At 39.7% G+C, this 16370-nt stretch overlaps 1 protein-coding gene across 1 annotated transcript; it reads left to right on the forward strand.

Moving 5' to 3' along the window:
- The first annotated feature begins 1387 nt into the window (after nt 1–1387).
- Nucleotides 1388–16105, forward strand: thop1 (thimet oligopeptidase 1). The gene is made up of 14 exons (XM_029429188.1): nt 1388–1515; nt 2705–2911; nt 4812–4960; nt 8653–8760; nt 9474–9576; nt 9653–9810; nt 11071–11206; nt 11657–11799; nt 12107–12330; nt 12559–12760; nt 13046–13232; nt 13349–13477; nt 14401–14537; nt 15811–16105. The coding sequence occupies exons 1-14, from the start codon at nt 1503–1505 to the stop codon at nt 15970–15972; spliced, it is 2058 nt and encodes a 685-aa protein (XP_029285048.1). The 5' UTR covers nt 1388–1502; the 3' UTR covers nt 15973–16105.
- Nucleotides 16106–16370: the final 265 nt, after the last annotated feature.

Below are 16370 nucleotides of genomic sequence, written 5' to 3' on the forward strand. Positions count from 1 at the left end.
AAATAATAATACGATTGAAACTAGAACCTACCCAACGTTTGGTATTTTTTAGACCGCTGCAGATTCAATTTAGTGGTCCAAACACCTTTCCCATTACTTAATATGACTATTGTCTTGCTGTTTACAAATCTTATTGTTGTTTTTTTTATATATACTGTTTTATATATATTTCTGTTTAAGTACATTAAGAGCAACGAAAAAACGGAGTCAAATTTCTTGCATGTGTTCAATACAGCTGATTCTGATATCCTCCAAAGTTTTTATTTTAGGATTTCTTTATAAACATTGACATATTTTAACAGCATAAATCATATTAGAAAGCTATATTAGGATATAAATAATGCTGAGCAATGGACAAAGTAAGTAAAAATATTTATTAAAAAGCTTGAATTAAATTCCAGGAAATGTCAGTGGAGAAATGTTACAGATATGCCTTTTTTTTTTAAAACGGAGTCTCCATCACACAGTTCGCTGAGAGCACCAGCAAGTTGATTGTTGTACTGTAAACTGTCCTACTCACTACATCTTGATCATTATTGTATAATAACCAATCCTAATGAAATATGTTTTTTATGGGATGCTTTGATGTAAAAAACATTGTATATAATATAAATGTGCTACAAATAGGCCTATAGTATGTACATATATGTTATATACATAATACATAATACATAACATATACATAATATGATGTATAAAAAACGTGAAATAGAGTTTAACTTGTAGAATAAGATGAAATCAAATTTGTATATTGAGGTACTTTACTTGAGTATTTTCATTGTATGCCACTTTGTAATTCTACTCCACTACATTTTTTGAGGCAAATATTTTACTTTTTATTGCACTACATTTATCTGATAACTTTAATTACTTTGCATATTCTGATAAATAATACAAAATATAGCCCAAACAAAAAATAAATTAGGATGTATAATTATGGATAAAGATAAGACCTATTTGATCCCCAGTGTGGAAATTCGCAAGCTCCCAGGAATAGTATATAGTTAAAAACAAAAACAGCAATATTAAGGCAATGTTCATATTAATGCTTCAATAACTATAATCCAGTAATATGATTTGTATTATGCTGAATTAAGCAATTTTGGTTCTTTAACTGCATTTTGATGTTAATACTTTTGTACTTTTAGTTAAGTAAAGTTTTGAATGCAGGAATTTAACTTGTAACAGAGTAATTTCTACACTGTGGTATTACTACTTTTACTAAAGTAAACACTCTTAGAACTTAATCCATCACTGCATATAATATTGTACATAATATATAATACATTATACAATATATAATAAAACAGCATCAAAAATAAAAAATCTCCAGTTTAGTGGTGTTAGTTTTGCTGGAAGAAATGCTCCTCATGTCGGGTTTTATTTTGAAATGTATGACAAGAAGTTTAAATCTTCTTCTGCAGCAGCTTTAATCGTCGTGCACACAGCTGCATGACAGTTAACCACACGGACCTAACGCACCTTCATTCAATATCTGAACCATGGGGCCGACAGGTGACTAATGTCCTTATGTTTTTAATGATACTGAATCGTTTTAATCTGTGGCCGCCAAGTTTCCTCGTTGACTGCCTGTGATCTTTTAAATGTAATTACCTAGCTTTGGACACTGAGCTAGTCTCAGCGCTAACGTTAGCTAGCTTAGCTGCTGTGCTGTAACGGTTAACGCTAGCCTTGAACCTGAGCCAGTTAACGTGAGTTAGTTATCATTCACTAGAAACATTATTTAAGGTGTTTAGTATATACTAATCAAAAATAAATTCGGTGTTATAATAGTGGCTAATTTCTGCATTGATTCTATTGACTTTTTTTGTGTAGCATGTTAGCTAACTCTGCTTATTCACTGATCTAAACCATCTGAATGTGAATGATCTAACCTCAGACTGACAGCGTGGTTTGTAGATGGATTATCAGTTACGAACATTTATGTCATAAATCTATGAAATGAGCAATGTGCCAAACTCCATTAAACATATTTTAATTTAAATCAAAGACGTCTGCTGCCAAAGCGTCACATATTATTAAACAAAGCTGAATATCGTTTCCAAGTTGACATATTCTGTTTATGAATTTGGCCACCAAACAACACTTTTTTGTAGCTGCTTATCACTTTTTATAACTGTGGACGGATTAGCAAGGAGCTGGTGTAAAAGTAAAAATGTAACTAAATCATAATTAGGTTTATTGCCAAGTAGGTTTTCACATTAAGAGAATTTGCCTTGGTGTTTTGGTGCATATTAACAATAAACATAAACATAATAAACAATAAACATAGTATGTATGAGAAAATAAAAAATATGCCTATAATATATATCATGATTAACACTCTGAAACATTCTGCCCAATGTGTACTATTAATTTTGATACTTTAAGCACATTTTGCTGGTAATACTACAACAGTAAAATCCTGCTTTTAAATTCATGCATGAGTAATAATAATTTAATTATATAAAAATAGTATGACAGTCACAGGAGACGTTTTAATACTTTTAGTACATTTTGTTAATTTATATTTACTATATACTTTTACTTAAAATGCAGGACTTTAATGTGTAACAGAACGTTTTACTGAGTAAAAGTTATGAGTATTTCTTCCATCACTGTCCTGGCTTGTTGTTTCCTGCCCTGACTTGGAATCCTGTATGTCCCGTCCTCTGCTCACCTGTCCTGCTGCTTGTTGTCCCAGGTGAGGTGGTGTTTGAGAGCCCGTTGCCGGTCTGCTCTGAGAACCGGTTGCGTTGGGACTTGACCACCGAGCAGATCCAGCAGCTCTCCGACGAGCTCATCGCCAACACCAAGAAGGTGTACGATGCCGTCGGATTGCTGGACCTCGATAGCGTCACCTTGGAGAACACGCTGAAGGCCCTCGCTGATGTGGAGGTCGAGTACACCGGTCAGTGTCCACCAATCAGCAGCATTTACTTTCTGATGCAGAAGCTTTTTTTTTCATAGCCAGGAAATAACTAAATAATTTAAGCAGATTGTCAGAGAAAAGTGTTATAAAAATCTCCAATTTCTAATGTTATTTCAAAGGCAAGCGTTATCATATATATTTGTACCACTGATATAACAATACCCTCCTCGGACAGTGAAAGGGGACAGTATCAAACGTTTCTCTATTTGACAAAACCTCCACTATAAGTCATTAACTACAATTTGTTCACATTATTTTACATTTACAACTCACAGATGTGAGGGAGAATCCAGGTTTATTTTATGTTAAAGTTACGTTATCGTGTGACAGTGCAGCAGTGCTGTTCTTAGCGGTCTGGTCAGGGGCACTCTGATATCTGAGACTTCATAATCTGCTGCTGATGTAATGCTGTTGGAAATAAACAATAAGCACACATAGAGGCTGTAATATGTTTCCTATTGGTTCCTACTAAAGACTTAAATCTTTAAAAACACAAACATATAGTTGGAGGTTTAAAAAAGGCTCATTAGTTTCCTTTAAACAGCTGATTACTGTCGTTTTCATCAAACAAACAAAACAGTGCATTCCTTCCAGACTATTTTCAGCGGCGGGTTGATCCACATTTGGTGCTGTAGTGAGTATTTGTGGCAGCAGGACGGTGTTTGTGGGATTGAGTCAGAATAAACTACAGTGTGTGTTCATGGTAATGAAGGAACATGTCAGCCAGAGCAACAGTGTGGGTCGTTGATGTGTCTTTAATAGTTTTTGGACAATAATGGAGTTCTATGGAAGAAGATATATCACACACAATACATGTTAGTACATTCACCGTTAGTTTGAGTCTGAACATGAAGAGAAATGTAGAATATCACCTGAGTTTTACTTAAAGATTGCTTTATACCTGCAACATTAATTTCAGTTAGCAGAGGGATTTAAATGTTTAAAATGTTTTATTATTTAAATTTACCCTCCAAGTATTTCTGCAGCTTGTACAGTTGACAGACGATGAACCTCAATGTAAAGCGGTCAAACGCAGCATGAACCTGACAGTACAGTCAGGTCCATTGTGTGCTCTGCAGTGAAACAGCAGAGTCGGCAGAATCAGTATTTGATGATAAAGACTTGTCAGCAGTTTGTAGAGAAAGCAGCTGAAGCAGCTGCAGCAGCAACAATAGAGCCGGAGAGTTTGTGTGGAGGCAGCTGAAAACACCTCCAACATCATTCTACTGCAGCAGGACGAAACACTGAAACTAGTCCTGCTCTCGCATTTCATCTTCAGTTCATTCATGACTCATCAGTCTAAAAGGGCTTCACGATCGGGAAATTAGCAGCTGGTCACATTTCTATGGTAGCCCACTTCAACCAGAACGTGGACAATATGTAAATGTTAAGTGAAATTTGAAAAATAAAATGCAATAAACAATATTTTCCATTTATGCAAGCAATATTTAAGTCCAAACTAAAATGCAATTTAAAAGGAATTAAGATTAACTTTATTGTCCCACTGAGTGGGAGATCTTTCATGGGCGTTCCACCCATGCTGCAGCCATTAAAAGACAACATTCAACAAACAAAAACACATATGTAACATATAGCTGTTTAGTGGAAAATATCCTAATGTTAATTCAAATTTGAAATGCAATATAAACAATTTGGCCATGGATTAGAATAAATCTGTAAACACTTTAAAGTTTTACACTTTAAAGAATAGATCAAAGATGTTAAATCTAAAAAAAATGATCAGTAGATTCTTCAAGAATGAAACTATAATGACTGCAGCTGTCTTCACTGTAAATGGGTGAATGTTCAGGAATCCATCACGCTGACTGACGTTGATGTGTTGTCTCTCCTGTCTGACCCTGGCCCTCGCCTGTCTCAGTCCAGAGGAACATGCTGGACTTCCCGCAGCACGTCTCTTCCTGTAAGGAAGTCCGAACAGCGAGCACGGAGGCTGACAAGCGTCTGTCTGAGTTCGACGTGGAGATGAGCATGAGGGAGGACGTCTACCTGAAGATCGTCGCTCTGGAGGTGAGTTGACTGGGAGCCGTCCAATCAGCGGGCTTCTGTTCACAACCAAACTCTTAGGTTTTTACCAACACAATGAATTTTTCACAAACTCCCTGAAAAGTGAAAATAATAAAACACTAGCAAATATACTCTGAAGTTGGGAGATGGGACATACTGGATGTGCTAATTTGTGACCTGGAGCCAAAATATTCTCATTAAATATTCTAAAAATGAAAGCACCAAACAGACCTAACAAGAGTTATTTTGAGTTTAAGACAGGGTCTATGCCATCCTAATTTAGGATTCCTAACTTTGGAAATCCTTGATTTAGGATAGTTCTGTAAAAGTTCAGTTAGGAAACATGTTTCTGTCATACCAAAAATTCTAAATCAAATCAAATGTATTTATATAGCCCAATATCACAAATGATGTATTTGTCTCAGTGTGCTTTACAGAATGTACAGGATACAACACCCTCTGTCCTTAGACCCTCGCATCGCACAAGGAAAGTTTTCCTAAAAGAAACCCCAAAATTAAAGGGGGAAAATGGAAGAAACCTCAGGGAGCGCAACTGAGGAGGGGTCCCTCTCCCAGGACGGACAGACGTGCAATAGATGTCATGTGTACAGGATAAACAACATAGTACAAATACAACATGTGACAGAAATTATGTTATGATCAAAAAAGAGAAAGTTTGGATGAATCCAGGATAATGTCAAAAAGGCTTCCCGGTGTCCAGCAGGACCAGGTCAGCAGGCGCAGCCACGATTCCTGATCCTGACGTAAACTTTATCAGTGGCAACCTGCCACATGAGACACAGAAACTCCGGAGATGATACCCCGGATAATGAGTTAGTAACACACATTTACATAAATGCATACAGATAGAGAGGAAGAGGGAGGGGAGGAGAGATGAAGAGAAGGAAGAGAGCAGGGAGGTGTCCCCCGGCAGTCTAAGCCTATAGCAGCATAGCTAGGGGCTGATCCAAGGCAAGCCTGAGCCAGCCCTAACTATAAGCTTTATCAAAAAGGAAAGTCTTTAGCCTACTCTTAAATGTGGAGAGGGTGTCTGCCTCCCGAACACAAACTGGGAGCTGGTTCCACTGGAGAGGAACTTGATGGCTGAAGGCTCTGGCTCCCATTGTACTCTTAGAGACTCTAGGAACCACAAGTAACCCTGCAGTCTGGGAGCGCAATGCTCTAGTTGGTTTATAAGGTACTATGAGATCTTTAAGATCTTTAAGATATGCTGGAGCCTGACCATTAATTGATTTGTAAGTCAGGAAAAGGATTTTGAATTCTATTCTGTATTTTACCGGGAGCCAGTGCAGAGCAGCTAATACAGGAGTAATATGATCCTGTTTCCTAGTTCTTGTCAATACACGTGCCGCTGCATTTTGGATCAACTGAAGAGTCTTAAGCGACTTTTTGGGACAACCTGATAACAATGAGTTGCAGTAATCCAGCCTTGAAGTAACAAATGCATGGACTAGTTTTTCTGCATCATTTTGAGGCAGGATGTGTCTTATTTTTGCAATGTTACGTAGATGAAAGAAGGCAGTCCTTGAGATTTGTTTTATGTGGGAGTTAAAAGACAGATTCTGATCAAAGATGACGCCAAGATTCCTTGTGGTGGTGCTGGAGGCCACATTAATGCCATCCAGAGCTTCTATGTCATTAGAAAATGTGTTTCGGAGGCGTTTAGGGCTAAGTATAATAGCTTCAGTTTTGTCTGTGTTTAACATCAAAAAGTTGCTAGACATCCAAGTTTTTATGTCCTTAAGGCATGCTTGAAGTTTAGCCAATTGATTGGTTTCATCTGGTTTAATTGATAGATATAATTGGGTATCATCTGCATAACAATGAAAGTTTATAGAGTGGTTCCTTATAATATTGCCCAAAGGAAGCATATATAAGGTGAATAGAATCGGTCCAAGTACAGAACCCTGCGGAACTCCAAGACTGACTTTGGCTGTCATGGAGGATTCATCGTTAACAAGTACAAATTGAGATCGCTCAGATAAATAGGACTTGAACCAGCTTAGTGCGGTTCCTTTTATGCCAACACAATGTTCCAGTCTCTGTAGTAGAATGTCATGATCAACAGTGTCGAAAGCAGCACTGAGGTCTAACAAGACAAGAACAGAGACAAGTCCTTTGTCTGATGCCAATAGAAGGTCATTGGTAACTTTCACCAGTGCCGTCTCTGTGCTATGATGAACTCTAAATCCAGATTGAAAAACCTCAAATAAACTATTATTATGTAAAAAGTCACACAACTGTTTTGCGACTGCTTTCTCAAGGATCTTAGCGAGAAAGGGAAGGTTAGATATCGGCCTATAGTTGGCTAAAACCTCTGGATCAAGACTAGGCTTTTTAAGAAGTGGTTTTATTACAGCTACTTTAAAGGAGTGTGGTGCGTAGCCAGATAATAGAGACAGGTTGATCATATTTAATAACGAAGTGTTAATTAAGGGTAAAACTTCTTTAAACAGTTTAGTTGGAATCGGGTCTAAAAGACAGTTTGATGGCTTAGACCAGGGGTGTCCAAACTTTTTTCATTGAGGGCCACATACAGAAAAATATACAAAGGGCTGGGCCACTCATATTTTTGAGGTATATTCCCTAAAAAACAACAATCAAATGTAGGTAAATTAAGCTTGATAATTGAATATGCTTAAAGGGGGGGGGGGGGCAGCCTCCATCTCAGCTTTCTATTAATGAGGTTAATGCTTAAAGGGGGGGGGGGGGGGCGGGCGGGCTTATTTATTTATTTACTTACTTACTTAGTTATTGGGCTTGTTAACACATCAACTGACGTTAGTTAGAAAATGTGATCAACTTTAAGTGACCTGAATTTATTGAAAAATTGAGCTTATTAACATGAATACTGTGTAATATATGTTTTAACTCTCCTATAATGGGAACAGCGTTGCACTCAGTGGGAGCAGTGATGCTGCACTTTGGACTGACGGATGCTGTAGGTCAGGAGTAAGTTTGGTGGTTGAGATACGAAGGACATCACAGAGATGCTGTCGCTCATTTTGGTTCTCAAGCAGCTTTTCCGTAACGCAAAAGTTATCGTCAACTCTCCACAAAACAAATGAACAGCTGTGCGGTGTCTGTCGCATCTGTGCTCTCATCACATGGAATCCAGTAAAAATCTAAAGCACAAGCTTTATCTGACACTTGATGTTTTAAGTTAGCTGACAAGTCAAAACTGTGTTTCTGTGTTAGAACCAAGAAGTACAAAACATTCAAGCGCAAGTTTCTACCTGGGCCATATTCTATTATACTTTTAGAATTTGCTGTGGGTCAATTAAATATGGCGGCCCGTGGGCCGTAGTTTGGACACCCCTGGCTTAGACGATGGGATTGTTGAAGTTAGTTGGTTAAGTTTGATTGGAGTAAAACAGTAAACAGTAAAACAGTCTAGATATATTTCAGGAGTTACTAGATGTTTTTGAAGTTCCGGAGGTTTAAGTTAAGTCATTACCAATTGAGGGCAGGAGGAGATTAATTTTGTCTCTAATAATTATAATTTTATCGTTAAAGAAGCTCATGAAGTCGTCACTACTGAGAGATATAGGAATAGAAGGTAAATGTTCTAAACTGAGAAAAGATAGGATATAGACCTTGGAAGTTTCTGTAATGAGACTCCTGGTTTCTGAAGGTTTCCTGTTCTCATGAAGTTTGTTTGTTTGTGTCTGCAGAAAAAGGTGGATGCCAGCAGCCTCACTGCAGAGTCCAAGCGTTACATGGAGCGTCTGCTTAAACTGGGGAAGAGGAACGGCCTCCACCTGCCCAAAGAGACTCAAGAGGTGGCCAATGTTTTTTCATTATTAACAGCAAGATTTAAAACCCCAGTGTTTCATTTTAGGAACGAAAATCACGGCTCCTTCATCAGATTTAATCAGTTTGTCCAATTCAGAATCACCAACTTTATTGCCCTTGAGCCCTTTAATATTAATTATCTGATTATGAATTTATTTGAAATCATATTTGTTTATTCTTACCCTAATAACTAGAAGAGCACAGTGCACACTGAGTGTAATGGAGTGACGGTGAAACAACTGTTACAAGCAATTTAGCTTTTTGAAGTATTTCATTCAAAATGGTGAATTTGGTTATTTTCTCCCTCGTTTTATAAATTCATGCAGCTGTGTCTTAATGCACATCGTTAATTAAAATATTTGTTAATTGTGGATGAGAAAAGGATCAGGTTTATATATTTGATACTGATCCGTCAAAAAACTATTCTCACCAAGGTTTTATTTTTTTGTCCCTTTTGTGTTTTTGTTATAATAAGTAACTTCTTCTTGTGGTTATGAAGCTGTAACACACAGGGAGTTAAGAAAAACCTTTATATATCATAGTTGTTGTGTTGCTGATAGATTACGTGTTTTTGATAAGAGTGGGCTTTGTGGCTACAATTCTGCACATGCAATCATATCTTGCAGCATGAAGGTGTGTTTTAAACTCTCTCTGTAGCGTCAGATAACGTTTAACTCTGTCTGTCACTCTGCTGTAACAGGAGATCAAGACCATCAAGAAGAAGCTGAGCAACCTGTGCATCGATTTCAACAAGAACCTGAACGAGGACACCACCAGTCTGTCCTTCACCAGAGACGAGCTGGGTGAGTCCTGAGTCCGACAGTCTGACCTGCTCTTCCTCTCTCTGTGTGTTAACACATGTGGGGGTGTTGGTTTCAGGCGGCCTCCCCGAAGACTTCCTGAGCTCTCTGGATAAGGATGAAGAGAAGCTGAAGGTCACCCTAAAGTATCCTCATTACTTCCCCACCATGAAGAAATGCTACGTCCCAGACACCCGCAAGAAGCTGGAGGAGGCCTTCAACTCCCGCTGCAAAGAGGTGAGACAATGTCTGTCATCGACTCTCTCTCTAGATAGATAGATAGATAGATAGATAGATAGATAGATAGATAGATAGATATATTAGGGCTGTTAAGTGATTAAAAAAATCTAATTAATTACATGCTTTGTGATTAATTCATCTAGATTAATTGCCTATATATTTGCTGTCGGAGCTCCGGTGCGAGGGGGTGCAGTCAGAGTTGCAAATGCGCTCAGGGGCATCTAAGAGCGCAATTAATCTGCGTTATTACAACTGGAATTGTTTGATGTTATTGTACAAAAGCTCTGAGAAGCAAGTGAGAATTAGTTTTGTTGTTTTCTGGTGTTCTGAGGAAATATAAACTACTGAACTGTACAATGGGGGATTTGAGCCACTGTCTGGGGAAAAAGAGATGACAAGAAAATTATATTTCAAGAACATTTTTACAAGGAACAAAAGTCAGGATATTATGATGATATATAAAGTCACTGTATTATGAGAGGAAAATTGTATGTTCTGAATAAAATAGGTCTGATATATACAGTATTACTACATATTAGGTCTGAAATGATTAGTACATTCATTATTCAGTTAGTTTACAGAAAACTATTTTGATAATCAATTTTAGATTCATTGGTTAAGTTTTTCTTTTTGCCAAACGTTTCATGGTTACAACTGCGTAAATGTGAGGACTTGCTTCTATATCTCGTTGTACATTTTAGTAAATTGAATATTTTGGGATTTTAGGCTGTTGAACATAAAAAGCAGTTTGAAAACGTCACATTGGGATATGGGAAACTTAAAAGGGGAATATTTCACTATTTTCTGGAGTTTTAGAGACCAAACAACGGACTGCTAATGAGAACAGTTGTTAGATAAATTCTTCAAGGAAGCTGTGTTTTATATTCTCAGCTATGTTAAATACTGTTTATACTTAAATACTAATTCCAGTTCAGTGTTTCCCCTACCATTGTCTTGGAGGTGCGCTGTGCCCCTCCATCGGAGCACCGTGCCCCCCCTGAAATTCAAGGTTTTTTTTTCATATTCACAAGTCACTTTTCCCCTTGAACAGGTGCTCTTCTATTGAATAAAGTAAACGCTTATGTTATTTATCTCATTTATGTGAACGTTTCAGTGTTTACAGCGCTGTTTTGCAAAGGGGGGGTTTCGCTCCCGACACACACACACACACACACACACACACACACACACACACACACACACCTACAGTCAGAGGGGAGAATAATATATGCCTGAATATCCCGTGTGTGTCTTTAGGAGAACTCGGCCATCCTGAAGGAGCTGGTGGAGCTGCGGGCTCAGAAAAGCTCCGTGCTTGGCTTCTCCACACACGCCGACTTCGTCCTGGAGATGAACATGGCCAAATCTGCGAGGAAGGTGTCCGGCTTCCTGGGTGAGTTCACAACCTCCGACACTGAAGTTACACCTGCATGCTCTGATAACCTGCAAAACGTGTGGGAGATGCACCAAACATCGCCTGATTCAGACATGGAGGCAGTTCTGCTGGAGAAATCTGATTTGTTTCTTTGTTACACTGAAGGTGAAAAGTAAACCGTGACACAGACGGCAGACATGCTGGAAAGCTTTAGATCATTTGATGCAGTTATTGCTTGTGACTACATTTAATATAAAGATATGGGGTCCCACGATTAAGCGACAATGGCCAACTATTTTGATAATCGATTCATTTCTAAATGACTAACCCTAACCCTAACTGGAGAAAAAAGGAACATTTTCCAGGAAGTGAAACAAAGTTCCTCTGTAGCAGAGCAGGAGCTCAGGTGCGCTGTGATTTGTTACCTCCTCTCCTGACTCTTCCTTTCGCTCTGCTGGGTCGTTTCAGAGGAGCTGTCTCGTAAGCTGAAGCCTCTGGGTGATGAAGAGCGTGCTGTCATCCTCAAAATGAAGGAGAAGGAGTGTCAGAAGAGAAGTCTGTCTTTCAACGGAGAACTGCACGCCTGGGACACCCGCTACTTCATGACCCAGGTAAGAGCTGCACGCCTGGGATCCCTGCTGCTGCTGCTGCAGGAACATTTACAAAGTTCTGCTGTTGTACAGTAAGAGGAGATCAAGCTGCTGCAAAGAAAAGTTCCTCCTCCAAAAAGACAAACCAAAGACGCACTCATCATTTAAAAAAAAATAAAAAATTGGTCTACAAAACACACCAAATTTAAGGGATAGTGTAAGTAAGAACACTTATTTCATCTTAAAAAACCATCAAAATGACATCAATACAAATTAAAGCAGAGTTTTTAAAATGAAATCATTTCCTTATCCTCCTCCCTCCTCTCAGGTGGAGGAGACTCAGTACGCTGTGGACCAGAACCTGTTGAAGGAGTACTTCCCCATGGAGGTGGTGACTCAGGGTCTGTTGGACATCTACCAGGATCTGCTGGGTCTGTCCTTCGAGCTGGTGGATGGAGCCGCCGTGTGGCACCCGGACGTCACTCTGTACTGTGTGAAGGACCGCAGCAGCGGTCAGACGGTCGGCCAGTTCTACCTCGACCTCCACCCCAGGTGAGGCTCAGTGGACGGAAAGCTCCATGTTTATTTAGGGTGAATGCTCCTCCACCTTCCTTCCTCTCCTCCTCCTCCTCCTCCTCCTTCCCCTCAATGTCCTCTCCTCTTTTTCGTCTTCTCCCCCCCTCCTCTTCCTCCACATCCTCCCTCTCTGTCCTCTCCTCCTCTTCTTCCCCTCAACATCCAGGTGTCCTCACTGTCTTATCTAACACCTGTCCCTTGCAGGGAGGGGAAGTACGGTCACGCCGCCTGTTTCGGCCTGCAGCCTGGATGTCTGCTGCCTGACGGCAGGCGTCAGATGTCGGTGGCGGCCATGGTGGCCAACTTCAGCAAGCCAACGGCCGACACCCCGTCGCTCCTGCAGCACGACGAGGTGGAGACGTACTTCCACGAGTTCGGACACGTCATGCACCAACTCTGCGCTGAGGTCAGCTGATAAACCAATGTTGACCCGTCACCTGTAGTCACTGTTGCTTGACTTGTAAAGCATTAAAGTATATCCAGCTTTGCATGTAATCAGTTTACAGTAATAACAAAGCATATTTACCATTATAAGGAAAATATATAAAACCCAGTTCAGATGTCTACTATAGAAAATACCAGACACCATACCCCAGGAGAATGTATCTCCGGATTGTCCGTGAGCCGGCGGTCAGTGCGCTCCCTGTCAGATGGTTTCTGAGTGTGTGTGTGTTTGTTTGTTTGTTTACAGGCGGACTACGCCATGTTCAGCGGGACTCACGTGGAGCGGGACTTTGTGGAGGCGCCGTCTCAGATGTTGGAGAACTGGGTTTGGGAGAGGGAGCCTCTGCAGAGGATGTCCAAGCACTACAAGACCAACAACGCCATCCCAGAGGAGCTGCTCGACAAACTCATCAAGTCCCGCCTTGCCAATACTGGTGGGTACCACACAGGAAGTAGTACTGTTGTAACCAGCGAGACTACCACTCATTCTCAATAACTGTGTTTTAATGTTGAAATGCAAACACTTAATGTAACTTTGACTCTCCCGCAGGTCTGTTTAACCTGAGGCAGATTGTTCTAGCTAAAGTGGATCAGGCTCTGCACACCAGGAACGGACTTGACGCCGCAGAGGAGTACGCACGCCTCTGTCAGGAGGTCCTGGGAATCCCTGCTTCACCAGGTCACTTTTGAAATACTTTCCACACTTGTTAAAGAAAATAAAAACACACACAGGCAGGCTTCTTTTTTCTCTCTGGTAAGGCAGCTAGCACCCACCGGCTCCCAAATATCAGTGTGATTTCTCAACTGATTCAAATGACTGATGGTGAGGTGGCAGCTCTACTCTAAAGCCCTCGGGTTTGAGTCCATCTCATCAAAAAGAAAGGGGCTCCACCTGGTGGCACTCTGCAGAACTACAGTACAACTACAGCCAGTTCAGTGAAGCGGCACTGACATTCTGATCTGAAACATATTTCAGCAGAAACTACAGTTTCCCCTAACATTCTGTGTTTGGCCTGACGGACGAGGAATTACTGATTATCTTTTAATGATAAACAAATGTTTAGATATTAAGAAATAATTCAGTCATTTCAGGATGTCCATTAATTATGTATAGTTCAAGTATTGTGTTTTTGAATGTTGTTGAATGATAAAAGATAAACAAGGTTAGATAGTTTTGTCTTTTCATAGTTTTTTATCTTTCAAAGACCAAAGCATTGTTCGCTTCAATTGTAGTTTGCAAAGGTGCGGCAAGATGCACTTCCAAGAACCGAGCAATGTCTGAGAATAAAACAAAGCAACATGAAAACCTAGAGAAATGACTGAGTGGGAAATGAGTAAATAAATGTACAAAAAGGGATCATGCTTCAATTTGAATAACAAAAAAGACCAAAACTCAAGTCTGTTTCTGTGTGACGTGTGGGTTATTGTTGTAACTGGGAGAGTTGATATCACTCTGAGATGTCTGTTAAATTTTAGAGGGTTGTTTCAGTGCACAGTCAGGGACACTCTGCTGCAGCAGTAGTAGACTCCAAACTTCACCTTCACTGCCGCCTGGTTTGCCATCCTCTGATCTCTCTGACCTTTGACCTCTTCTCTCTGCAGGAACCAACATGCCGGCGACCTTCGGGCACCTGGCGGGCGGTTACGATGCTCAGTACTACGGTTACCTGTGGAGCGAGGTGTTCTCCATGGACATGTTCTTCGCTCGCTTCAAAGAGGAGGGAATCATGAACCCCAAGGTCAGATCTGAGAACAGCTCAGGAAAAACAATAAAATAACGTTAGTCGTACATGAGGAGAAAATGACCGGCGGTAGGAAAGTATCTGCTGACTACTCATAAACAAACCAGCAAGTTAAGCTAAGTACATTTACTAAGGTTCTGTACTTAAGTAAACAAGTACATTATTAATACAAAATATAATCAACTAATACATTACGATGTATTATTATAGATTAAAGTACCCAGCAGTATAATATACTGAAGTAAGACTTTTACCTGCAGGACTTTTATGTAACAGAGTATTTTTACACTGTGGTATTAATACTTTTACTTAGGTAAAAGATCTGAGTACTTCTTCCACCACTGAGTAAAGGCAGTGGACATACAGTGCGTTACAAATTTAGGACTGATCTCAGGTCTGATCAGACCAAGTTAGACCTGCCGCTGTTAAAAAAAATAATGTGTGTTCTCATTAAGATTATTTAACAACGTATAAGCACATGTTCGATGTCTACTGGAATCACAACAGCTGATGAAGGGAAATAATCATGTCAAATACCGGTAGTAGAGTGAGACTGGAGCGATGATCCAGGTTCGAGAGCAGATGAGGAAGTTCTCTCTCATCCAGTTGAAGAGTTTACAGTCTTTTTGTAACGTTTCTTCATCTCGTCTTATTCTTTGTCGTCTCCACCGTCATCATCATATATTAACATATATAACAAACTGTTTTTGTTTTCTGTTTCGGTGTTAGTTTTGAACAATTTGGAAACGGAATGTTTTTGTGGTATTTTAGGGAAATTTGTAGCGACTTGTCTCAATCATAGTAAAATAAAAATAATAAATAAATACATTTCTAGTTTAACATACAAAAGAGATTATAGTTTCGTAATAATGTAGATGTCAAATTTTTAAATGCATAAATCGATAATGTCGATGTTATAATTAAAATGTTTATTAAGTTAAGAGATAAGATAATGAAACTTTATTTGTTCCAAGGGAAATTATTATGAAGCAGTACAAAGTAGGAAAGAGTGCAAATAAAACAAATATATAATCAATACAGATGATCAATAAAATACAGAATAACAATCAGACATTTCCAGTTTGCCTCCAACTGTTGGACCTTATGTGAAATGAATATTCAGATGTTTCAGCGTGATGTCAGTGAGCTAGCTGAGCACACAGACTGGAGGCAGGGGGAAACATCTTAAAGTGACAGTAGAATTAGGACAGAGCTCTTCAGAGTACATTTTGACTGACTGTGAATCGCTGTCTCCTGATTGGTCCTCCAGGTGGGTCTGGATTACAGGAAGTACATCCTACGTCCCGGCGGCTCCGAGGATGCATCCGAGATGTTGAGGAAGTTCCTCGGGCGTGAACCGAAACAGGAAGCGTTCCTGCTGAGCAAAGGACTGACGGTGGAGCAGGACGCTGGCACGCCGTGTCCCTGCTGACCAATCACAGCAGCCGTCTCCACACACACAGTTGACAGAGAGCAACGGACTGAAGACAGTTTTCTAGAAAAACGCATAAAATGTTCCCCAAAGTGGAAAAATAAATAAAGCATTAATAAAATGATTGAGGTGACGTCTTCTGTGTCTGAATAACTGATTTTTAAAAAACATTTAATGACGGGAAGTCCTCTTCACGGGGCGAAACGTTACAGATTTGACTTGTTTGTGCCAGTTCATGAGCAGCTCATGATCCGGGACACTTCAGCAGTGCATGCAATCTGCTGTGTGGCCGTTACCTGACCGTTTTATCGGTTTTATGTGCTAGCGTGAGACTGTTTATCGTGTATTGTAAACAGATGTTTTGACATATGTATGGAGCCCCTAAATTTCTGTCAGCA

The sequence above is a fragment of the Cottoperca gobio genome, chromosome 4 (genome assembly GCF_900634415.1).
Source record: "Cottoperca gobio chromosome 4, fCotGob3.1, whole genome shotgun sequence".
NCBI lineage: Eukaryota > Metazoa > Chordata > Actinopteri > Perciformes > Bovichtidae > Cottoperca > Cottoperca gobio.

Coding starts and splice junctions, on each gene's coding strand:
- thop1 (XM_029429188.1), top strand. Junction 8,761..9,473: donor TGCCCAAAGAGACTCAAGAG/GTGGCCAATGTT, acceptor CTGCTGTAACAG/GAGATCAAGACCATCAAGAA. Junction 9,577..9,652: donor CTTCACCAGAGACGAGCTGG/GTGAGTCCTGAG, acceptor TGTTGGTTTCAG/GCGGCCTCCCCGAAGACTTC.